This window comes from Girardinichthys multiradiatus, chromosome 19 (genome assembly GCF_021462225.1).
Source record: "Girardinichthys multiradiatus isolate DD_20200921_A chromosome 19, DD_fGirMul_XY1, whole genome shotgun sequence".
Taxonomy (NCBI): domain Eukaryota; kingdom Metazoa; phylum Chordata; class Actinopteri; order Cyprinodontiformes; family Goodeidae; genus Girardinichthys; species Girardinichthys multiradiatus.
In genome coordinates this window covers 32,170,980-32,195,906 of record NC_061811.1, presented here as the reverse complement: position 1 = coordinate 32,195,906, position 24,927 = coordinate 32,170,980, and the positions used below count along the sequence as shown (strand labels likewise).

At 39.2% G+C, this 24,927-nt stretch overlaps 1 protein-coding gene across 1 annotated transcript in view; it reads left to right on the top strand.

Moving 5' to 3' along the window:
* The first annotated feature begins 238 nt into the window (after positions 1-238).
* Positions 239-24,927, top strand: part of galnt16 (UDP-N-acetyl-alpha-D-galactosamine:polypeptide N-acetylgalactosaminyltransferase 16) — a 63,993-nt gene continuing 39,304 nt past the window's right edge. Inside the window, exons 1-4 of the mRNA XM_047345129.1 lie at positions 239-1,497; positions 15,942-16,123; positions 19,002-19,100; positions 19,196-19,263. Coding sequence (XP_047201085.1) covers positions 1,297-1,497; positions 15,942-16,123; positions 19,002-19,100; positions 19,196-19,263 — 550 coding nt within the window. The 5' untranslated portion in view covers positions 239-1,296. The remainder of the gene's footprint in view (positions 1,498-15,941; positions 16,124-19,001; positions 19,101-19,195; positions 19,264-24,927) is intronic.

Here is a 24,927-nt window from a genome sequence, read left to right as displayed (position 1 = left end):
CCGTCTGCAGGTAAGGCAGGTAAAGTGTCTTGCCCAAGGACACAATGACCTAGATGGACGGAGTGATTCGAACCAACAGAACGTTTGAAACCGTTTTGTGAGCTTTGAAGAACTCAATAGAACAACATTTACTCGACATTGAAAAAGCATTTATTTACCTCAGAAAAAACAGGTGTTTGAAATAAAACGTCCACTCATATATCTTTTTGAAGCAGAAAATCAAAGAGTGCATTTAATGCATTTTATGTAGAATGTGGAAAATAATTTAATCGTATGTCACCGGCAAGATGGTGGCAACACCATGTTCCACGGTGTGTGTATGTGTTCAAGATATGCTGTGTTAGTCGTATTCATATTTTTTGTATGCAAACATTTACTCTGGTGGTTTTAGCTACATTAGCTATGTGATCCAAACACATGGAAAATCTAAACATGGAAATATATAAGGGAATGCTTATGCGACAAAAAACAGTCTGTTGTGTTCCCAGTGATTTTATGATCTAATTCCCATGATTCATATCTTCTTCAATAAAGCATGATCATTTTGTAAAATCATCTTTCCATTTAGAGGTAAAACACCTATTTTGGCCAGACTTCCAAGTTTGGAATTGTACATGCTGCATTTCTTAAATGCTCTGAACCTTTATAGGGCATATTAAACAAAACTGGCTTTATAATGCCAGTGTGCTGTTGAGCATGGCTCTGCATTTGTTACAGTCGTTTGGATATTTTTGGTTCAATAACTATAACATTTTGTTGAAATTTGATGGAGAATTTAACTGGGGCACAGAACAGGGACCCAGTAATGTATCACCTGTAAATGCTTTGCATGATACGCCAGGAGCCTTTTCAAGGGGAAGAGGGGATGTTCATGTTATTATAACCGCCTTGGTTTCATTGTGGAGCGAAAACAAAAGCAGAGTGTCAATGCACGGATGAGAAAGAACCAATTAGAGAGTTTGTCTTCATGATTTCTTCTTTCCCCCTGTTGAAAAACGTCCTCTCCTTTATTGTAACCAGTGGCTGCATAATAACCGAGTGTGCGAGATAGGGTTGCGTGTTTACAGGGGGGGAGGAGGGGAAGGGGGGTGATATAGCTCGGCGCTAGGACCGTGCACTCAGTCAGTGCGCAAATCCCAGCAGAGAGACAGCTCTCCGACAGGAACGATAGAGGCAGAGGCTGTCTGTCTGCTCTGCAGGTTCAACCCATCAACGGCAGGGGCGGCTGCACCTTCTGCCCGCGGACGGACCTGAACCAGCCGGGCTCGCCTCCGGTGCCCTCCTTATGGGCTCACCATGCGCAGGATACGGGCCAACGCCATCGCCATTCTGACCGTCGCCTGGATCCTCGGCACGTTTTATTACCTGTGGCAGGACAACAAACCCGCATCAACGCCGTCGTCGTCCGCGTCGCAGACTCGCGGCAGGGGCCACGGGCAGAAGCTGGTCCCCGGTCGGTTGGAGATCCACCGGGACGACAGGACCATCCCGCTGATTGTAAGTGGACACGGTTCTGAGACAAATTTCTAAAAAAAAAAAAAAAAAAAAAAAAAAAAAAAAAAAAAGATTAAAAAGAGAATGGTGCTGTGGCTGGAGACGACGGGTCGCAAGAGAGTGTGTGCTGCATGTTGATGTGCATGTGTGTGAAAACTTAGAATGATGGTGCTGCTCAGCTGGGTGTCTCACCAGGAATATGTTCAGCTGATGTATGTAGCGCAGGAACACCGTCCCCCTCCTGTGCAGGCATGCCTTTATTCCACAGGCTGCTCAGCGCAATCTGCAGCCTTCTCGGCCCGGTTTCTCCATGTTAACCCCCATCCCGGAGCCTATAAAGAAACCTCATGGACCGTCTCCCCTAAGAAGCTTTCTCTTAAGTCTTGTGCGTCATGCGCAAACGACTAGTAAACAAATAGCCCTGAGAACTTTCCAGGGGCGACTCCAGAAAATTTTACTCGGGGCAGCCAGATGGGGGCCACTAATAATCGTGAGGTGGCACACTAAAACCAAATGCGGGAACAGAATTTCATGAGTTTATTTCCGTATGCTGCAAGGCTGTACCATAAATCGAATCACAATCGTCATGCAATATCACTGCACAATATCATAATCACAAAAGACTAATTAGATGCAATATTTGGTAGGATATTATATTTCACTTTCCATGCTTTTTGCATGCTAATTTTGTGATTGAGAGGACTGCTCTAGTGTCCTTTCAATCACAAAGTCTGTCTGACATGAATTTTGTCATCTGTACCCGCCCACTAGTATCCTATGGGTCTCTTCACACGTGGGGTTGTGGTATTTTAACATATATATACACTCACCGGCCACTTTATTAGGTACACCTTGCTAGTACCGGGTTGGAACCCCTTTTGCCTTCAGAACTGCCTTAATCCTTCGTGGCATAGATTCAACAAGGTACTGGAAACATTCCTCAGAGAGTTTGGTCCATATTGACATGATAGCATCACACAGATGCTGCAGATTTGTCGGCTGCACATCCATGATGCGAATCTCCTGTTCCACCACATCCCAAAGGTGCTCTACTGGATTGAGATCTGGTGACTGTGGAGGCCATTTGTGTCCAGTGAACTCATTGTCATGTTCAAGAAACCAGTCTGAGATGATTCATGCTTTATGACATGGCGCGTTATCCTGCTGGAAATAACCATCAGGAGATGGGTACATTGTGGTCATTAAGGGATGGACGTGGTCAGCAACAATACTCAGGTAGGCTGTGGCGTTGACACGATGCTCAATTGGTACTAAGGGGCCCAACGTGTGCCAAGAAAATATCCCCCACACCATTACACCACCACCACTAGCCTGATGATACAAGTTGATACAAGGCAGGATGGATCCATGCTTTCATGCAGTTGATGCCATATTCTGACCCTATCATCTGAATGTCGCAGCAGAAATTGAGACTCATCAGACCAGGCAACGTTTTTCCAATCTTCTATTGTCCAATTTTGGTGAGCCTGTGTGAATTGGAGCCTCAGTTTCCTGTTCTTAGCTGACAGGAGTGGCACCCGGTGTGGTCTTCTGCTGCTGTAGCCCATCCGCCTCAAGGCTCAACGTGTTGTGCGTTCAGAGATGCTTGCCTTGGTTGTAACGAGTGGTTATTTGAGTTACTGTTGCCTTTCTATCAGCTCGAACCAGTGTGGACATTCTCCTCTGACCTCTGGCATCAACAAGGCATTTGTGACCACAAAACAGCTGCTCACTGGATATTTTCTCTTTTTCGGATGGTAGTGCGTGAATTTTTTTTGCAGGTATATTGTAGTTAGGCTCTTAACAAAACAGACTAAAATAGGGGAGGATCAAACAATAAATAATCAAGACGTTTATAATGATGCGACTTCCTCTTGGCTCTTGGGTGGTAGAACAGCAAATTGGTTGTTTTACAGAACCAGTAATAACAGGCTCTAGCACCAACCCAGTTAAGAGCCTCTTTGATGAAAAAGCCCTATGGGTGGAATGTGAACCTTCATCTGAGCTAAAAATAATATGAACAAGGGCGAGTGCTTGTACATGAAGTCCAAGCAGCTCGCATGCAAGAGCCAAACTGCCCTTGGTGCCCACACCTGATGTTGATTTTTAGTGGCTGAGATTGTAGAAATGGGCCCTTCAGGGTAGCTCCAAATAATGATACAATTAAACAAAAACATTCTTCATTTCTCTTTAAATATGGAAGCAAAAGCTTTTCTTTGCTCTAAAACAGAAAACCAGAACTCAGACTTTTCATTTCCTTCAAGAAAAAGAGATTTTTATTTAGATATTTATAAAACCTGATACATTAACTTTCTTCTAAATGATCATGTCAGTTTTGTCTTTAGACAGGTTTTATTTAGCAAGTGTGAGACCAAAAATGGCTCCTTGCACTGTAAAAGTTGTTGCCACCAACTATTTACTATGTACCTGCTTTTTTTAGCCGATACAGAATTTATTGATCCTGATTTTAAAATACTGTTATTCTGCTCATTTTTGACCTAAAGATGTGTTCTCTTTGTACTTGACTTTCTAAGTTCCCATTTAGAATTGCAAAAGATGTGCCCTCTGAATTGTTATCGGGGTTCAATATCCAATATGGCTGCCACACGTGAAATGTTGCCAATGTTGAAGGTATAAAGTGTTCATGAGCACTTCTAACAGCTTTTAACCCATAAAACAGGTGTCCCCAACAGTGCTATATGACCTCTATTTGTCAACATGTTAATTTGGTGTTTAAATGCATAACATGCCAAGAAATACACTGTTATTATCTTGGATTGCTAATCCTAGTTAGCACCACAAAAAATAGCAAATCTCACTAGTCTTAAGACTTAGTCCCAGAGCGCGCTAAACTATGACATGGCGTCATTTCAGATTCAAGGTCCAACGTCAGAAACAGTGGAACGCAACATTAATAGGAGATCCTGGGATCATTTAAGGGGCTGAGCCAGGGGTGAGTAGAAGACATTGAAAAAGGGCACTATTAAAGGACATAAAAATGAAAGCATTGTCATATGAATTAATAAATAATTGTTGCGACTCATTAAGTTTGTCCATTCCTCTCAGAAATTCATAAAAAATACTTTTCATCTAAAATGTGAGGCTAGAATATTTATGGGGTGGCTATTGCCCACCTGGCCCTCCCCTTAGTGGTGCCACTGGAACTTTCCCGGCCTCCACAATGGATTGAAAAACAGCAGATTTCAGAAAGAGACATGAGACGATGAGCCACCTAGTACAGTATAGTGTTTCAATAAAGGATTATCAATGACAGATCAGGGTTCAGAAGTTAAAATAAGCCATTCTATATGTTGAAACTGTTGTCGCAGGTTCGGCAACCTCCTGTTTGCAGCCCCAGATCCAGTCAAAGAGCATGCTCTTACCTTGGATTCTGGCTGATGTTCTGCTAGCTTGGATTAGACTATGTTGTCTATCTGGCAGCAGACATTATGCTGCATTAGCTGTAAAGAGATACAAGTATCGTTTACAGCTGTATCAAGAAACTGAGAGTAATCTTGTAATAAAATACCCATCTGCTTATCTCATCCCAGATTCAGAATAATAAATACAAACATAGTTGTTTCTTACTATCTCCAAAGCTAAGGTAGAACAGGTATACACAGCGTCTCCATCCTAGTTTACTCTTCTAACAGTGGCTAGTTGCAGAAAAATAATTCAAACTCTGTAGAATCAATAAAACCAATGCAGCAGCCACACTGTGTTCCTTCTGTTACAGCTACCCATGCAGTCCTCCGTAAGTCCCCTCACCTTGTGTATGAAAAGGGGGACATGTGCTCTGCATTAGTGTGTGAATACATAAGCGAAGTTTGTGGTGGTGAATCGGAGGATGCATGCAGCAATACTTTTCGATATTCAGCTCTTCATCCCTCCAGCAGACTTTCCGGGCACATGCCGTACTCTGGCAATCAGACATCAATTCTAATCAGATCGTTCTTTGACCTGAAAGTGAAGCTCCCTCTTTTGTAATTGCTGATTTTGTCAGTGGGGTCGTTGGCCTGTCACCAAACTGAGATGTCCCTGCTGTTTGTTTTGTAATATGACCTGACGCCTGCCTGCTGCCAGCTCTGTCCTGCTCTTCAGCAAGATCGGGGTGGTACAGACAGGAGGCCTGCTGGGTGTCTCTTTCTCTGTCATAATTGATTCGTTGATTTCTTTGTGGATTTAAATAGATTCTGTCATCTTTTCTTCCAGCATATTGACCCTTGTAAGAGTGCAAAATATTTTCACATTTTCTGATGTTACAACCACAAACTTCAACATCTTTTAAAAGGATTTTATGTGATATACCTCAACATAGTGCATAATTGTGAAGTGAAATAACAGGACACATGGTTTGAAAATGTTTTGCAAATAAAAGTCTAATCAAATCAAATAAAAGTGTTCTGTGCACATGTATTTAGCTTTCTTGACTGTGACACCCATAGATAAACTACAGTGAAACCTTTTGTCTTTAGAAATTAAGTAGTCATTTTGTGATCTTAGTACAAATCCACCTGTTCTGCCTCAAAGGATTTTTAGAGGACATTATCAATCATACTGCATTGTGAAGACCAAGGAGCACAGCAGGCAGATCAGCAATAAAGTTGTGGAGAAGTTTTTCTTTGAACATTTCTTGGAGTATTGTTCCATCCATCGTTCAAAAATGGAACGAGTATGGCACAACTGCAAACATACTTATCTACCTACCAGACAGGATTAATCCTCTACTGAAAGGGCAAGGGAGCATTAATTAGAGAAGCAGCCAAGAGGCATGTGGTAATTCTGGAGGACTGTCAGAAATCCAAAGCTTATTAGGGATACTGTTGACATAACAACTGTTTGTCATGGACATATATAGTGCCTTGCGCTATTTTTTTATATTCCAGCATGATCTGCACAAAATAGTCTAAGTTGGTGAAGTGAAATGAGAAAAATACATATAAAAAAAGAATAAAAAGTTCTGGTGCTCTGGAGGAAGGTGCTCTGGTCAGATGAGACTAAAATAAAACTTTTCAGCCACCACGGAAAATGCTATGTCTGGCACAAACCCAACACATCCCTTCACACCAATAACGTAACCCTTATCATTGGTGGTGGCAGCATCATGCTGCGGGGATGTTTTTCAGCGGTTGGGACTGTGAAAATGGTTCAATTTAGGGAAAGATGGATGGTGCTAAATACAGGGATGTTCTTGACCAACATCTGTGTCAGTCAGCCCGTGATTTGAGACTGGGATGGATGTTCACCTTCTAGCAAAACAATGACCAGAAGCATACTGCAACACTCAAGTGGTTTAAGAAGAAACATTTAAACATGTTGGAGTGGCCTAGTCAAAGTCCAGACCTCAAACCAATTGAGAATCTGTTAGACTTGAAGATCGCTGTTTACAAGCAAAAATCCTTTAACACAAAGGAGCAGGAGTGGTTTTGCCCTACGACATTGGTGAAAATCCCAGTGGCAAGATGTGGCAAGCTCAGAGCCTTACCCAAAGCGACTTGCAACTGTCATTGCAGCAAACAGTGGCTCTACAAAGTACTGACTTTAGGGGGAGGGAACAGTTATGCATGCTCTTATGTTAAGTTTTCTGTTAGTTTGTCCTATTTGTGGTTTGTTTCACAACGGTTCAAACTTTCAAACAATCCATTTTAATTCCAGGTTGTGAGGCAGCTAAACATGAAAAGACCAAGGAGGGTGAATACTTTTTCAAGGCATTGTGTCTGCTCCTTATGGAAGAGTAGCAGGAGAAAAGCCATAAAAAATCCCATCCACAGTTTGCCCCCAGCCATGTATGAGACACAGCAAACGTAGAAGACGGTGCTCTGGCCACTAGAGATCAAACTTGAACTATTTTATTTTAGCCAACAATCAAAGCACTATGTGTTGTGGAAAAGTAACACTGCACATCACCCTGAACACGCTATACCCATTGTGAGATGTGGTAGTGGCAGCCTCATGATGCAGGGATACTTTTCTGCACAGATGGAAGCTGATCAGATTTCATGAGAAGATGATTGGAGCTAAATACAGGAAAATCATAAAAATAAAAAAAAACCTAAAGATATAGTCAGGGCTGCTATGGAATGTTTTAGATTAATGCATATTTGTGTGTTAGAATGGCCCAGTCAAAGTCCAGATCTAAATTCAATTGAAAATCCAATTCAAGACTTGGAAATTTAGCTATGAGAATGGGCAAAAACATCAGTCTTCCAATGTTCGAAGAGGTAAATACATCCCAAAAGACTTGCAGCTGTAAAACGTGGTCTTAATGTTGTCTCAGGGGGTCTGAATATAAAAATCCATGCCAAACTCTTCACATTTTTAGGTTGAAAACCATGTCATTCCACTTCACAATTATGCACTACTTTGTGTTGGTCTATCACATCAAATCCCAGTAAAATGTACTAAAGTCTGTTTTTGCACTGTGAAAAATGTGAAAAGGTTCGGTTGGTATGGATTCATTTGCAAGGAAATGTATTTACTTGCCTTTTTCCTTTTTTTTCTCTCTAACTCGAAGTATTTTCATTAGCAGCATTTGTTACAGGTAATGATATAATTTGTGAAAGCTGGCTCCACTTTCCTCCCCCAATTTTTGTAATTTCCCAACACTGTGTTTCAGTTTACAGTAATTCATTGCACGTGAACGTTCACTGATTAAATTTTCGGCAATGACCGGTTTCTCTAACCTGCACATCTGTTGCTTGGTTGTTAACGCTGGGCATGTTGCAAACATTCGACCTCAGCTTGCCATTAACCTTCAGGCGTTAGCTGATGTCACCTCTCCTATAAACTTTATGGATTAGGTTTTCATTAAAGGTTTAAGGTTCCTATGTTTAATCTAATATTGGACACAAAGATTCCAGTACATAAGATCTAATAAAGCTGCTGGGTTTTGTGGCCAGACGTCACACTGAAATGCCAGCCAACATTTTATTTTTCAACAGACGTGTGACCGTATAAAAACTTTAGGAGATAATTGGATTAAATGTGCTGTTAACGATGTTGTCTGAGCTAGGATTAACTACATGTTCCATTACTGTTATGCTTACGAAACTTGAAGAGTTTGTGTGACTGCAAAGCTCCATTTAACTATGAGCAGTTTAGAGATTGAAAGATTTATTCAGAAACTAAGCTGGTGTGCGTCATCTGTATGTGCCTTGTTTAAAGTTGTGGAGTATATGTGGATAGATGGAGGGATGGAGTAGATCCATTCATCCATTCATAGATTCATCTATCCATTGTCTATAACCACTTTTTGTTGCAGAGTTGCTGGGGGGCTGGTACCTATCTCCAGCTGTCAATGTTTACCTGGAACAGATCGCCATTCCATTAAAGAGCAACCCCATAAAAAACAAAAAGCATAAACCTAGCATTTGGGCTAAAGAAAACCTGGTAGGGTTTTGTATGTAAGTTTGCGCAACATGAAGCAAAGATGAAAAACCAATAAGTAAAATCTGTAATGTGGTATAGATTATCTCGCTTTGGAGGTAAATTTGCATTTAGCAAGAGTAATGTCATTGGTTAAAAGGGAACTATTTCTTGTTAAAAAACATAATAAATTTTGATTAAGGTTTTATAAGTCAGGGTTACATTTACAGTACAGTTCTAGGCTGTAATTAACAAGCCTTCTCTTGTTAAGAAAACTACTGTAATATCCAATGCAAACTTAGTGTTGTAACAAAAATAAAAAGCATCCAGTAACAATAATATAAATATTTTAGTGTCCTCTCTTGCAAAACATAGAAGGGGGTTATGAACAAGACTAAACCCACCGTAGCAAGATAATCTGATGTATCTTCTGTGGTCTCCATCATGTCAGAACCACCTTAACAGAGCTGCACTTCGAGTGCATAGGCCAGGCGCTGCTTGCATGTAATTTGTTAAATGCTTTAGGTCAGCCTGCAGAGCAGACCTGCTCATCTTCCAGATAAAGCTCATACTTAATTCACAAGACTGAGCCTCAAAAGATCTACTGTTACTTTTTTCTATCATCTGCCTTCTATTGTTTTAACTGCTATTTAATGTAGATATAACATGGATAGAGGCAAGATCATTTGAGAAAGAGAACAGGAGCTTAAATAATTCATTTAATACTTTACAATCTTCTGTGAACTGCCCAAGTGAAGGTTTAAGTATAGTAGAATATGTTCCTTCAGGTCATTGATTTGTCTGTTGTTTATAGAATATTGATGAGCAAGTTAAAATTACTTACTCTTACAGGTGATCATTTTTAGAGCTTGTTTTCCCACCTGAACATGCATCCAAACAGCTAAAAAGCTGTCATTTGTATATGCTTTTGCCTTTTAGATCCTTGGCACATGTTATTGAGAGAGGCTAGTAATACCACTACTTGTTGTTTTGGTTGATTTGTACTTGATATATTTTGGTTCAAAACGGAGTCATGTGCATTTAGTACTGGCCATGCGTTCATTTATACACACTTTTGAGACGCAGCATACCGACCAGTTCATACCCATCTTGGGTATATTTCATATGGACCACTTTTCAATTCCTACAAGCTTTGCAGGCCATTCGTACCAGCCGTGTATATATTCGTATCCCCTTTATAGACGTTTTGTACTTACCCTTTGTCAACTCATACCTACCATAGGAATGTTTCTTATCAGTCATTAGCCAATTGTTTTGCAATTTGAGGTTGTTGTATTTAAATCATGTGACAACTCAAGCTACTTTAAAGACATTTTGTACAGACACTGCGTCAATCTGTACCCACCTTTGTGATGTTTCATAGCAACCATGCTTCAATTTGTACCCTCTTTGGGAATATTTTGTATTGACCATTGGTATGTTTCATACAGACAATATGTACATGGGCACCTTCTTCTTCGTACATGCCATTGCATCAATTTGTACCTGCTTTGAGAATTTTTTGTACCAAAATGCGTCCATTTGTCCCCGCCTTGAAGACATTTCTTATCAACCATCTGTCAATTTGTTCCTGCCTCTGTTACAGTACTTATCAGCCATGCTTAAGTTTGTGCCTGCCTTGGGGATGTTTGGTATTGATAATGCATCAATTTGTGCCTGCTTTGGAGACATTTTGGACTTTTTATGCATCAATCCGTACCTGCACTAGTCATGATTTGTACCAACTATGTGTCGATTTCTACCTGCTTTGGGGACATTTCATACCAACCATGCATCAATTTGTATCCCTTTGGTGATGTTTTGTACAGAACACATGTCTGTCAACCAGCCATGTTTCAGTTTGTACCTGCCTTGGTGATGTTTGGTATCAACAATACATCAATTTTGACATGTTGCAATGACCATCCATCAATTGTGGTGATGCTTTGTACAGACCGTACATCAGTTTTTACCTGCCTTAGATTTTTTTGTTACTGGCCATGCCTAATTTGTACCCACCTTGGAGATTGTTGTACCTGCCATAAGTCAATGTGTACCTGCTTTGAGGGTGTTTTGTAACTGTTTAGAAATCCAGTGATATACTTCTGTTTTTTTCTTCTCAACTCAGAGTCTACCATGTGGTGTTCATTAAGTTAAATAATGCCAGAATATATATGTGAGATTCTAGCATTTTTATGAATATGACTATAAGTTATTGAATGTCTTACTACAAATAACACAGGTGTGAAATAGTTTGTTTATTTGTATAAAGAGGATGTGGCTAAATGTGAGTAGAGAATGTGGTTAGCGAGGGCTAATTGTCAAAAACAACAAATTAATTTCTTTTGTTTTTAGTTAAAACTTTATGCAAATGCAATTTCTAGGTGATAATGTAGTACAGTTAATATAGTCCAAATTCTTTACCATTATTTTACCATTGAACAGACTGAATGAAATTATCTGCCTACGTCAACAGGCTTAGATAATATCAGATAAACTCAATGGGTTTTATTGCTTATGTGTTTGGGTCTTGTTGTTGCTTGGGGACTTGTAATCACATGTAATGCTGTAATAATCCCATTATTGGTTTATTGCATTAGTTCAAGCAAATGAAGCTGGAACTGTTGTGGCTATACAGTTTCTATTTGTCCTTCTTTTTTTGCTGCCAACCGGTAGAACTTTATGGATTTCATTTTACACATTTTTAATATATTTTTTAGAAAATAAAAGCAATAGTGAAAAAATGAGAAAGTTGTCCATATGCTGCTTTTTTTATACTTCTACAACCCAGGTATACAGCGTCTACTCTTCTGTTAAACAGTAGCTATATTCCACTCTTACTTGAAAGTCTAGAAAATCTGTGCCAATGGAACAGAAATGTCTTTCCTTTTAAATAAATTCTTACATAGGCGACTGTGGCTCTGTAGGAAGAGTAGTCGTCTTGCAATCAGTGAGTGTTAGTGAGTGCGATTGGGTGAATGTGGCTCTAGTGTAAAGCGCTTTGAGCGGTCTGTATGACTGGAAAAGCGCTATATAAGTTCAGTCCATTTACCATTTACATATCTCTGCTTTCTCTGATTAAACAACACCTTACTTATTCCTGGAGTCAAAACGTCCACACCAACGAATGCAGTGACCATGACCTGGTAGTACAAGTTGTAGTCTGTTCACTGATAAAATCAGGAAAATTTGAGTATTTTTTTAGTTTCCGACTATTCAGTCACCAGTCAGGGCCAATAAAGCTGACGATTGGTCAATTCTGGTCAGCAGCTAATTTCGGCATCTTTAGTAAAAATAGTTTTTTTAATGGTTTATATTTCATTAAATGAATTGCAAACACAGCATTGTACCAACTGGTCTATAAAAGGATTGTGACATCACTCCCATAGCTCAGCCAAATTGAATACAACATAACAACAACTCCTATTAAAGTTAATTAGGCACATGTATTTGTTTAATAGTAAATACACAATAGGTGTTTATGAGCTACTCGTTAGGCCAGTTTCCATCTGTATTTACAGAACCTTTGGCCTCTGAACGGCAGCTGATCATATATCCAGCATTCATTTCTAGCAACCTGGAAGTCTATATTGTCACTGTCAACTCTTCACTTTCCTCCAGCTGAGTTTTTTTTTCCACACTTTGGGGTCACGCTGCTTCCCTGGGGAGCCTGAAAATGAGGTCAGTCCCACCTCAGCCTCTTCAGGAGCTTTTTCGAAAACCCTTCAGCTGCACAGACCTGCACTGAAGCAGCAGCAGCATCCTGTCCTGTGTCTGTATTTTCGTTCTGCATTTCAACCTTTGTGATGAGGGCTTCTCTCATCTTCCTTTAAGTATTCGTCTGCTGCTTCAACCTTCCACTTTTCTGGGCTGTCGGTGAGAGTTAAAGCTCCTCGAAGGGAAAATCCATTTATTACTGAGAATTTATTGACTATATTCTGATCTGATGACTGCTCTGCTCATTTTGCCTTGTTAGCAGTAAAAGCGACCTGAATGGGAGGCAAACATTTACATTTTTGGCAGATAAAGGTATTCATAATGAATTAAAAGTCAACCCAATTTATTTCCTTGTTGGCACTTGACACGTAGATTTTGCACATTAATAATCATTGTGCCAAGAGTTTGCCAAGCGGATGTTTTTGTTCTTTCTCCCGGGACAAATTCAACAAAATCACCGGGAAGAAATTACAAACATGCTTTGTTGATAGAGGTTCTGACGCTGAGGGACAAGACTGTCGACTCTTTTTATTCTTGCTCTGACTTTGCCTAAAACAATTGTATATAGAGTGCCTTGCAAAAGTTCTCATACCTCTCGCACTTTGTCACATTCTTGCATGTTACAACAATAAGCTTCAGTGCATATCATATATAATTTATGTGCCAAACCAAAAAAAGTGGTACATATTTGTAAAGTGGAAGGAAAAGGGTGCATTGTATTTAAAATCTTTTTAGAAGCCAAAAACATAAAAATGTGCCGTGCATTATATTGAGTCAGTAGAGCAACCTTTTGGTGCAGTTACAGAAGCGAGTATTTTGGAGGATGTTTTTTTCTCCTTTGCACATCTAGAGACAGAAATGTTTGCCCATTCTGCTTTGCAAATTGCACAAGCTCAGTCAGATTAGACGGAGAGCATGAAAAGCAGCATTGCCACAGATTTGCATTTGAATTGAAGTTGTTGCTTTGACTGGGCCATTCTATTACATGAATTTGCTTTTTCTAAACTATTGTTTTGGATCTCTGGCTGTATGTTTAGGGTCTTTATATGTTGGAGGGGAACCTCGACCAGAGTGTCAAGTCTTTTGCTTCCTCTAATAGGGCTTTTCCACCTAACAGGTTGCAGTTCTCAACCGAGGCTGGTGGTAGGGCCAATTCTTACCTGGCTCTGTAAAAGAACGGTTTTGCTTTTCCATCACCTGAGAGCCAAGTTGGTTGGAGACAATTTAAACACTCCAACAATATAATTTATCCCGCACCAACAGCTGGAAATGGGAGACAAAAACTGCTTTTAGAGCAAGATTTGTTTTACATCACCTGGTGATCCATCTTCCCATTAACTCTGACCAGCTTTCCTGTTTCTGCTCAAGAAATACATCCCCACAACATGATGCTGCCACCACATTTTTCACGATGGAGATGGTTTGTTCAGAGTGATGTGAAGTCTTAGGTATCCTCCACACAAATCATTTTGTATGTAACCCAAAAAATTCAATTTTGGTCTCATCTGACCGGAACATCTTCTCTCGGCTTTGGAATGTTCCCTACATGGCTCGTAGCAAACTGCACAGTGTTTCTTTTAACAATGTGTTGTTTGATTGATACTTTCTGAGGACTTCACACATGAGTTGTATTTGTACTGAAAAGAATTACACACAGATTAATTAAGTGACATCTGAAGGCAGTTGGTTGCAGTGAATTTCATTCAGGGTGACACAGTAAAGTTGGCTGAGAAAAAAAATCTAAAAAACTTTTCATATTTTTATTTCTAAATCATTTCGATAGTAGTGTGTCCCTCCTCCTTTCAAGATTCGTTCTCAGACTGCAGGTTTACTGGTGGTTCCTAGAGTCTCTAGAAGTAGAATGGGAGGCAGATCCTTTAGTTATCAGGCTCCTCTCCTGTGGAACCAGCTCCCAGTTTTAGTCCATGAGGCGGACACCCTGTCTACTTTTAAGGCTAGGCTTAAAACTTTCCTTTTTGATAAAGCTTATAGTTAGAGTGGCTTAGTTTATCAGGGAGGGAGCCTTCCTCCCTCCCTGTTGGATGGAATAAGGGGGAGTCAGGTTTAGCCTAAACCGGCTCAGTTATGGTTGAGGTGCAAACACACCCTCCATTTCTGCTACCTGTATGACTCCTTCTCTTTTCCGATGGTTGTGATCAGTCTGACAGAGAGAGGTATCCCAATCCTTGTGGTTTTTAGTATAACAATGACCATCAGTGGGACCCTTTGTGGGGTTCCTTGAGACGACATTGTTGTAAATAAGCGCCGTTTAACTAAATAATCTGAACTGAAACTATCTGTGTAGTTATGCTGCTATAGGCTTAGGCTGCTGGAGGACATAACAACCACTTTCACCCTCTTCGCTACATTCTCACACTACTCTCCAATTTTGCATTATTTGCTGTTATTTCAGCTTTTAACCTTGTTCTCTCTTTTCTCTTCCTAGAAGTTACACCTGGCCTGACTCTGTGTCTACCTGTGACACCTTTCTGGAGAGGGGAATCGTCCGAGCTTCTGCTGGCAACAACTTAATGCTCACCCTCTACCAATGATCCACATAGCCCAGTCTTTCAGTGTTTAACCCTTTCTCTCTCCTAGACATGGAAATTGACTGAGCTTAACTGTAACTAATTATATGTGCTCTCTTTCAGACTCTAACCTTGAAAACTGGCTCAGAGTTTATCTGTTCTTTCTTTCTAGATGAAACAACTAAAGGAGCTACATCATTAACATTTACTTTTCCTTCCCATAAAAAGTACTCCTGGATCATTGCTTCTGTGTTCCTTTTGTGTCTCTGCTCTGTTCTCTCAAACCTCCAGTCGGTCGTGGCAGATGGCCGCTCACACTGAGCCTAGTTCTGGTTCTGCTGGAGGTTTCTTCCTGTTAAAAGGAAGTTTTTCCTCTCCACTGTCACTACATGCATGCTCAGTATGAGGGATTGCTTCAAAGTCAACGCCAGTGACTGTCCACTGTCTCTACATGCTCATCCAGGAGGAGGGAATGCTGCAAGTCACTGACTGGATGCAATCTGCTGGGTTTCCTTAGACAGAAAAACTTTTTATCCAATTTGAATAAATAACTGAATCTGACTGCACCGTTCAATGATTAGGATTAATTGGAATGTATGTACCTGACTTTTGTGAAGTGCCTTGAGACAACGTGTTGTGAATTGGCGCTATACAAATAAAACTGAACTGAAATTTAATTGAATTGAAGATAGTTCCAATAAAACACACTGTGGTTTGTGGTTGTGTCAAAAATATCAAAAAGCTTAAGAAGTATGAATACAAGCCAATGTATATTTATACATGTCTTTGCTTTCCATTGTCTTTGCATTTATGGACTCCATTTTCCATCGTCTGCAGGTGACTCAGCCCCCTCGAGCTGAGCAGCAGAGCCAGCTGCTGGGCAGCTTTGATGAGAAGGCCTACCTGGCAGCAAGACAACTCAAACCGGGGGACGACCCATACAGGGAGCATGCCTTTAACCTCCAGGAGAGTGACCGTCTGGGCAGTGAGCGAGCCATCCGAGACACTAGACACTACCGGTGCGTAGAGTTTCCTCCTTATGCTTATGTGCTGTTGATCTTCACAAGATGATCAGGAACTTATCTTTTGTGAGCTCCAAATCAATTTAGGGTTACACTTATGATTTTATACTTGGATTGCTGATTAAACAGTGATTGGAAAGGCTGTTTTAAAACCCCCAAGTTTAGAGAGTGAAATTATCGACTGGGACATTTTATTATTTATGTTTGCAGTGCCTTTCTAAAAGGTGCACTCCTTTTCAGCCTGATGATGGATGTTTGACCCACTGTGTCCGGGCTCTTTCCTCTGCCTGGATAGGGTTCCTAGCACATATTTCTGAGAATAGTTTTAAATAGGCAGACATGATGAGTTAATATTTTCAAATGCAGTGTAACTAGTTATCTGGTTTGCATCTGGCATCAGCATACTTCGTTTGTATATGGTGGTTAAGGATTGATACTCATACCCATAGTGATTATAATGTCAGGTAAAACTCTTCCTACCTCCTAAAGTATTCAAATTTGTCGCAATAAAACCCCTAACATCAATGTTTTTTGGGATCTTATGTGATAGACCGACAGTTATGCATAACTGTGAAATGAAGAGGAAATGATACATGGTTTTCAAAATTAGACCCAAATAAAAATTGACTCTACAGAATCACCTTTGGCTTTAATCATAGAGATTACCAGGTTAAAAAATTCAACTTAAAGATGTGCAAAGATGTTTTGCAAAATAGCTCAATCTTTGTCAGATAGGTTGTCATCTGAAACAGGAATTTTCAAGTCTTGGCACAGATTCTCAATTGGATTTAGGCCTGGACCATTTTAACACACATGTATGCTTTGATCTAAACAGTTCCGTTTTGGCTCTGTCTGTGTGTTTAGGGCTTTAGTCCTAGTTGAAGGTGAACCTCCAACCCAATCTCATGTATTTACAGCCTGTAACAGTTGTTTTTTAAGGATTGCTCTGTGTTTAGCTCCATCCATCTTTACCTTAAACATGACGAGGTTCAATGTCCCTGCTGAAGAAAAAGCATCCCCACAGCATGATGCTGCCACCACCGCGTTTTACAGTAAGAACATTGTGTTCGGGGTAATGTGCAGTGTTAGTTCTAATTTGCTAAATTCTAAAAAGAAACACTGAAGCATATGTTGCAATGTGATAAAATGTGAAGAAGTATGAATGCTTTTGCAAGGCAATGTAGGCAAATAATTTTACAGGTGTTAGTGTTTTTCATCACAATATATCACTGACCTTAGCCTTATGCCTAACCAACACTAAAAATCTACTCATTTGATATGGTAGGCATCAGAAAAGGTAAATTTGCTCTCCGGTTTGTTAATCACCATTGTGACACATGTAAAACATTTACCTATCAAGAAAAACTGGACTCACAGCAGTGGCTCAAAATAATCAATCACTTATTCAACAAGAATTAGACTGATGTGTGCATTAAAGTAACACATCAGATCTTTGTGACTGTTTTTGTACTTAATCTGCCAGGATATTTTGTCTGTTTTCTTGCAATACACTTAATTAGGTGTTCTGTGGACAATTTGCACTTGATTTCAGTTTAGTGTGTTTAGTTTTTTTCCATGTTCAATTTGAGTTGGATGTCTTCCTTCTACAGGTCTCTGCCCAGATCTTAGGTGGGCAAATAAAGGTTGTCATCCTCACGACCACTGAGAAATGCAGTGTGTTTTCTTGCTTTCATGGATCATTTTACCTTAGAAGTATAATTACAATTCTCTGCTAATCTGGAGTCAGAATAATCAGCTTTACACATTTGTAAAAAGACATGGTTCTCTGTTAAAATGTCAGCCTTATCTGTGATTAAACAGGATGTTTTTTGTGCAGCTTGAGTCATTCAGTAACAGATAGTTAAATATGGTTATAATGAATTTATAGATTTAATGTTCACCATTGTAAAAGGTTGTAATAAGTTCTTGAGAAATATACATAAAAAACCTTTACCACTCGCTTCCCTGGTTTCTTTTTCTCCTTGGTTTTGTGTTATCACACACATGTGCATCTGTCCAGCAAACAACCCAAAATGTTGCTTTAATAAAGGTGGCCACACCTCCTGACATCACTTATCAGGTACATTCCCCAATTCTACTTAACACACACCTTTTCTATATTTCTTAAAAATCACTTGTTGGAAAAACATGTTACCAGTGAAAGGTTTATGTTGCATTCATATATAAATATGTAACATGATATTTGCATTCGCACTGAGGAATATGTCCATATGTGTTAATTTTTATATTTTGGAAATTTAGGTGGAATGTCTGAAATACTTTTTTTAATAATTCATTACTGAATGAATAAATTAATTAATTCATTCTGTGCTGAACAAATTGTTTAATCTTCTTTATAGGTTTATTTCGAGACAATTGCTAGTTACAAAACTTATATTTGTGAAAATGTTCACACATGCACTGATTCATGATGGTTATCTGTAAAGAATCAAATTCATAGCTTCAATTATTTATTAAAATTTTCTTCATCTGTTTGAATGAAAACTAGATGTAGTTTTAAGTCCTATATATTAGCCCCCTGATGGACTGTGAACCTGACCCTGGATAAACGCTGTTTTGCTATAAACATATTGAAAACGTTTAGAATTTGGCTGTGTATGATATTTCAGATGTCTTCTGACCTAGGCTTGATTCTCCCTGCACCTGATATAAGAGAAGAAAGTGGTCCCAAACCAGTGCGATTGTTGCCGGGCAACTAGATATTTTCATGTCACTAATGGCAACAATGAGGCTACTTCTGCTAATCACAGCTGGCTAAGACTCTGTTCAATGTGCTTTGAGGCTGGATAGAAAGGTAATAGTATGTGACTGACTGAGCACATAAGTCTGATCTCTTTTTCTTTTGTCGCTTTAGATGCGCATCTTTGACCTATGACACAGACCTTCCCTCCACAAGCATCGTCATCACTTTCCACAATGAGGCTCGCTCTACTCTACTTCGCACCATCAAAAGGTAATGAGGTTGGACATCAGTTGGTCCCATTAGACTGGTGCAATGACACAAACACATTTTCACTTGGATCTCATCTCTCTCCCTTTCTCTTTCAGTGTCTTGATGCGAAGTCCCCCATCTCTCATTCAGGAAATAATCCTTATAGATGACTTCAGCACTGATCGTAAGTTCTGTCATTTGTCCTTTGTTACTTAAGGGAATATGGCTAAGCTCTCAATTATGCTCCATCTATTTAATGCAGCTATAATCAATGGTTTTATAATAACTATTAGCTGGTGGGAGGTATATTTCAACTCATTGTTTTCAGTTGTTTTTCAATGTTGTTTTGAATAATTTAAACCTACCATTCTTTGTTCTTTTTTTTTTTTAACTGTTTTCAGCTACAGGACTGTAAATAACATGTGGCCAGAATCAATACTGAATGACCCTGATCTCTGGGCCCTCAGGCAGCACTGCTTGAAAAGAAGACACAATTTTATGGAGCCTGGGCTCATATTCACAAAGAATCCTAAGATTAAAAGGAGCTCCTAGTGACGTCATTTTAAGAAAAATAATTTCTCAAATTCTACGATTTTTCTGAGAATTTACCCCTGATAAGATAAAAGTTATTTACAAAGCACCTAATGCCTTAAGAGAGCTCCTAAGGTGAACAAATGTTAAGAGTAGTGAGGAGGACTTTTAGTGAGCCCAAGAGTGTCTTAAGCAGAGAAGATGATGGAAAGACAGAGAGAACGGAGAGATAATCTCCTACAATAAACAACAGTGAATTAATATGACTCTACCAGCTCGATTGTGCAGGGATCCACCCCCTCAACAGTCTAGTAAATGAGCACATAAACTTTGATAACAATCATACAATTATTAATATAAAGATGAGGTAAACTTTATCATCGCCTTAGGGGGAAATTTCAACAGCAGGACAGGGTGAAGGTGCACCTCTAGTAAGGTAATATTAGGAAGCATAAATAAATAATAGAAACAATAGCAAATCACCATGAATAAAAGTGAAAATATGTACAAACAAGTTTAGTATTAATTTATTGCAAGTCATAACGTCATTCCAACATTGAACAACACTGTTGGTTATATTATCCGTCCACTTTTGATGGTCTCATTGTAGTTAATAGTTTTAATTCTTATCTTAACTCCTCTACGCATATCACACATTTTCCTATAATTTTGCCGCTTTACTTGCATTGTCTGACCTTAAGGGGAATTCGCTGGGCCTCCCACACTGGAAAGATTGGCAACCTTCCGAATTGTTTTCAGATTGTGAATGCACAGTCTCACTGGACAACGATTTATTTTAAATTGTTTGGAAATTGCTTTATAGCCATTCCAAGATTAATGGGCAGAATGAATTGCTTATCTGAGATAATTGCAGATGTATTTTCCAATTGGCATTAGGTCAACACACAAATTTATATTCCAAAACTCCTAGTTTCCCACAGGTGGTCACCATAGACAGCACAAGGCACGTGCGAACTAAGCCGCTGGTGAGGTCCCCCAAACCATCGGGGGGCTCCCATAAATGCTTGAATTTTCACACAGACCATAGATATTTTTAAATGTGTTTATTGAGAATGGGATTACATTGGGTTTGACTGTTTCAACATAGATAGATCAAAAATTTTAAATTGGTAAAAATGTAAGATTTAAAGGAATTCTCAAGGTTACTTTGTAAAAGTACAAAGGATAATAAGTTGTTTGATTGTTGTGTTAAAATAGTTTCAATCTGATGCTACAAGTTTAATCTTTTCTTTATGTGTGAGTTCGGTTTGTTCACAAATATATCTCAGCAAATAATGATCGAATATCCACGACTGCTTTTAAGCTCAGCCAGTTAAACTTGCTCCCTCTCCCAGATTCCACCAAATCTGTATTGAAATGCCGTTAGTGATGGTGATGTTCTTAACAGGCAGAGGGGCCCCAAATCAAATTCTGCTTAAGGCCCCATACAACCTTGGGCCAACCCTGGTGTTTACACACGTGCTGATGCTCCCTTTTTCCAAGCATATTTCCCCTTTAGCCCTAAATCTAATGAAAGCAGCAAAGAGTCTCCACAGTTTTTGACACACCACCTTTCCACCTTGTTGACAGTGGGGAAACTGTTAAGTGTGTTTGTTCACTTATGTTTAGATTGGAATCATCTTAAAGCCTGGTAAAAAACAGATTAGGGTCTTCTTTCCATTTTACTGTGACTGTTAGTGAGATAAATAAATGTAGATATTTAAGAAGTTTCCTTTAAGATGTGAGACATGCTGTAAAAGAAAATGTGAAATCAAAGTGCAATTTGCATTTAGGGAGTGAATAGGTTATTTTATATCCAGTAGCTCCACAAATAGGAATAGTTTCTACTGTATGTCAGAGGAAAACTGTGTCTTAGTTATTATTCCACTTTGTCAGCATTGGGCAGATGAATTACATGAGCTAATGTTTCACACTGTCCACTGTGCTTTCTGTAATTTCCACCACATGCATCTTGTGTCTGTGGGAACCGCATGCTGACCTAAATTCCTTGTGTGCTCAGACCCACATAAGGACACACTTGAAAGTGCCAGAGCTGGCCAGATATTTAACAGTGTATGTAGCAGCAGGAGCACTTTAAGCTCCCTAATGCCGTTATTTATTCTCCCCATGGGCAGCCAATCTACCTGCACCCAAAATGAACACGCACTAACCACCGTGTCTGAACTGGCTGCCCAAATACATTTAAACATGAGTTTAAGCCTCCTCCCTGTTTTTAATTACAGTTCTTAGTATTGAGTGTCACACGAAACAGTTTTCTCTGGTTCTTGGTTACAGTTTGAAGCTTTTAATTTTGCCCCTGTCTGACTGAGCCAGTCAGCCTCTTTCTCGCTCACCTTTTTGTTCATCTGGGTTTTTTTGTGTGGTCCTTCAATGTTAGTGCTTCTGGGTTTTTAGCACTAGAAGAAAGAAGGAAAGTCTCACTGAAAGTTTATCCAATGGGAGTTTAAGCAGTCAAATGTTTTTGCTCGTAATTGTATCAGGATTAAACTACATTAAACTATACCAGCATTCATAAAATGATCGGTCTCACAACCTATCAAAGATCAGTCAGTCTCATAATCCCCTTTTCCACCGAAAGCCCTGGGGTTTAAAGCTCCAGGAGTTGTTTTACTCGGGTAAAAAAATACAGGGATTTGGGTGCCTTTTGTTTACATTGCTCAGTTAGGCCACGGACCATTTAAATCAGCATAATGACGAATGGGAATGTTGTGAAAAAACCTGTACTACACCTTCAGTCCAGGGGATAACTTTTACATAATAAATAATTTTTAGTTTCAACCGATAAATAATAATAGATGATGAGCAGCTTTAGAGTTATAAGGTTGAATAATACCTTCCGTTATTCCTTAAGTTGCTCTGGATCCATAAGCAGGAAAAGTTTAAATTATTATTTTACATGTATTTTTTTCCCCAACCTCAGAGTTGTTGTTTGTGTCACATTGAAAGTTGAAGTCACTCAAACTACTTATTTCACATTGTTTTTCTGATAGTTGTAGAGCCATTAAAATCAAAACTGTTCCATGTGGCCTCTATTTGGTTTTTATAATTCTAGTCTAAATGTTTTTTAATCAGGTCCACTTACACCAGAGTGCAGCTGAGGTTTCCAGCAGACAGGAAGCTCGGCCAGTGAGAGTGTGAGCATGTTGGTCAATAGATGGGATCTGGCAGGCAGACAGGCGAAGAAGGTGGCGGAGCACGTCGAACAGCAATAGCATTAAGGACTGTCTTGGCTGAGCGTAATCCCATTAAGGCTCGCCTTAACTATATGCCCTGACCTCAGTCAAGGACACTGATCTTCACTGTGTGTGGACAAGTTCATGTGTGTCCAATTTCACTGTAACAAGAATAGATTGCTGAAAGCTTACTTAGTAATAATAATAACAATAATAATAATTTACAGAGCACAATAAAAACAATAAAATTAGGATTCTCAACAGAAACTCTGAATACTAGGGTAGTTGTTGTCTTCAATAGGGAATGATTTTGCCCAAATAAGAAGAACCTCGGTTTTATCTTTCTGTGAGGTAAACCAACATCTAATGAATGGAAATGGAGGTACGTGGGAGGGTAGAGCTGGGTTTAGAGACAAGGGGTGTGTATAATCTGTACTATATATCTAATAAAACTGATAGTGAACTTGTGGAAGATATTGCCAAGTGGAAGGAGATATATGATGAACGGCAGGTGTCCGAGGACCGAACCTTGAGGAGCACCACTAGTGACAGGACGCAATTGGTATTGTGCCAAAGTCAGTTTATAAGTATTAAATAGGACAGATGTTTTGTTATGTTGTTCAACCCAAGTCACATTTAATAATCCCAGCATTGTGTGGACATTTTGCCCGGTCCATATGGGTGATGTGGGTTAATGGTTAGGTTTAAGACTAAGGTATGAAGGGGAAGTTATATAGTGGTAAGGGTTAGGTTTAAGGTAATTGTCAGCATTTTGTGTGTGTGTGTTTGTGTGTAGAATCTAGATATGACTATGAAATAAAAGTAGAAAATTTGAATTGTGTCCTCTCAACACTGGTATATAATTCAAAGTAATTTCAGGGGTAATTTTCCAACATTTTCTTAATTAGTGATACAACTTGGTATAGTGAAAGAAAAATAAAGCTATTTCCTCGTTAGCTCTAAGGTGGTTGTTGTAAGCAAAACAAATTACTGGCAAAAAACTGAGACAGAAATATGTACACTGAGTCCAGCTTTCATAGCTCGATACAATGGACTTTAATAATTCACTTTCGACAGGCACATTCAAGCTCTCCTTACATCTAGCATGTGCTTTATGGCCAGATATTGAAGAGATGACTAATCAGCCAGTCTACCCTCGAGCATTGTTGTAACATTTTTAATCCTTTACAGCGTCCAAAATGCCAAATTTGCGGGTAGCTAAGTGTTCCAAAGTAATGTCCAAGCTATCTCAGTCTGGCCAGAGATGGTTTAACTGAGAAGGCTGTTTATTCCTTCATGAATAAACACAACTATATGCATAACTTAAGTGTCTTCATATTGCATAACTGAAAAGAATGGGATTTGGTAAATGTTGTACTCAGGAACTGTTACTGCTGTGAATGTGACCAATTTAAATTGAAACAAACCACCAGTGGTGCAAATAAATAGACAATTACTGTAGATATTGCTTTATTATGTGCCTTATATCTCTATCCCTGTCATATTGGATTTTAATGTTGGGTTTGATGAAGCTCCTCAGATTCTCCAAGTCGGAATTCTGACTTCTAGATTCATTTAAACAAAACAAAACAATATCTGTTTTTAATTACAGATGACAATGTTTGACTGTAGGCATTAACAAAAGATCTGATTTTGGTTAAATTTGAATGATAATTTGGATATATCTTGTGTACAAGTATAAAAACTGCTTTTTGTCACATTACTATGGCAAACTTATTTTTTTTTAACTGGTCTATTATAGATTTTTATTTCTAAAAACCTTTGAAACCCATGTATTAATTTCAGTTTACTTCACTAGAATGCACTACTTACATACATACGTACACACAAACACAAAAACGGATGCAGTCGTGCACACACACTTAATCTGGCTGAAATACAACATCTGCTCTGTGGGTGTAACCCTTGGCATCTGTCTTATGTTCCCTGAGTGATTAGTCCCCCATATAGACATGTTTACACACATACACACACACACACACACACACACACCTGCTGTCCCACACTCTCTCATACACACCCATGTCCCCTGTGACATGACTGGGTCCTGTAAATACAAACAAACAAGTTTGTTCAGGCGACATTATTTAATCAAAGAGGAT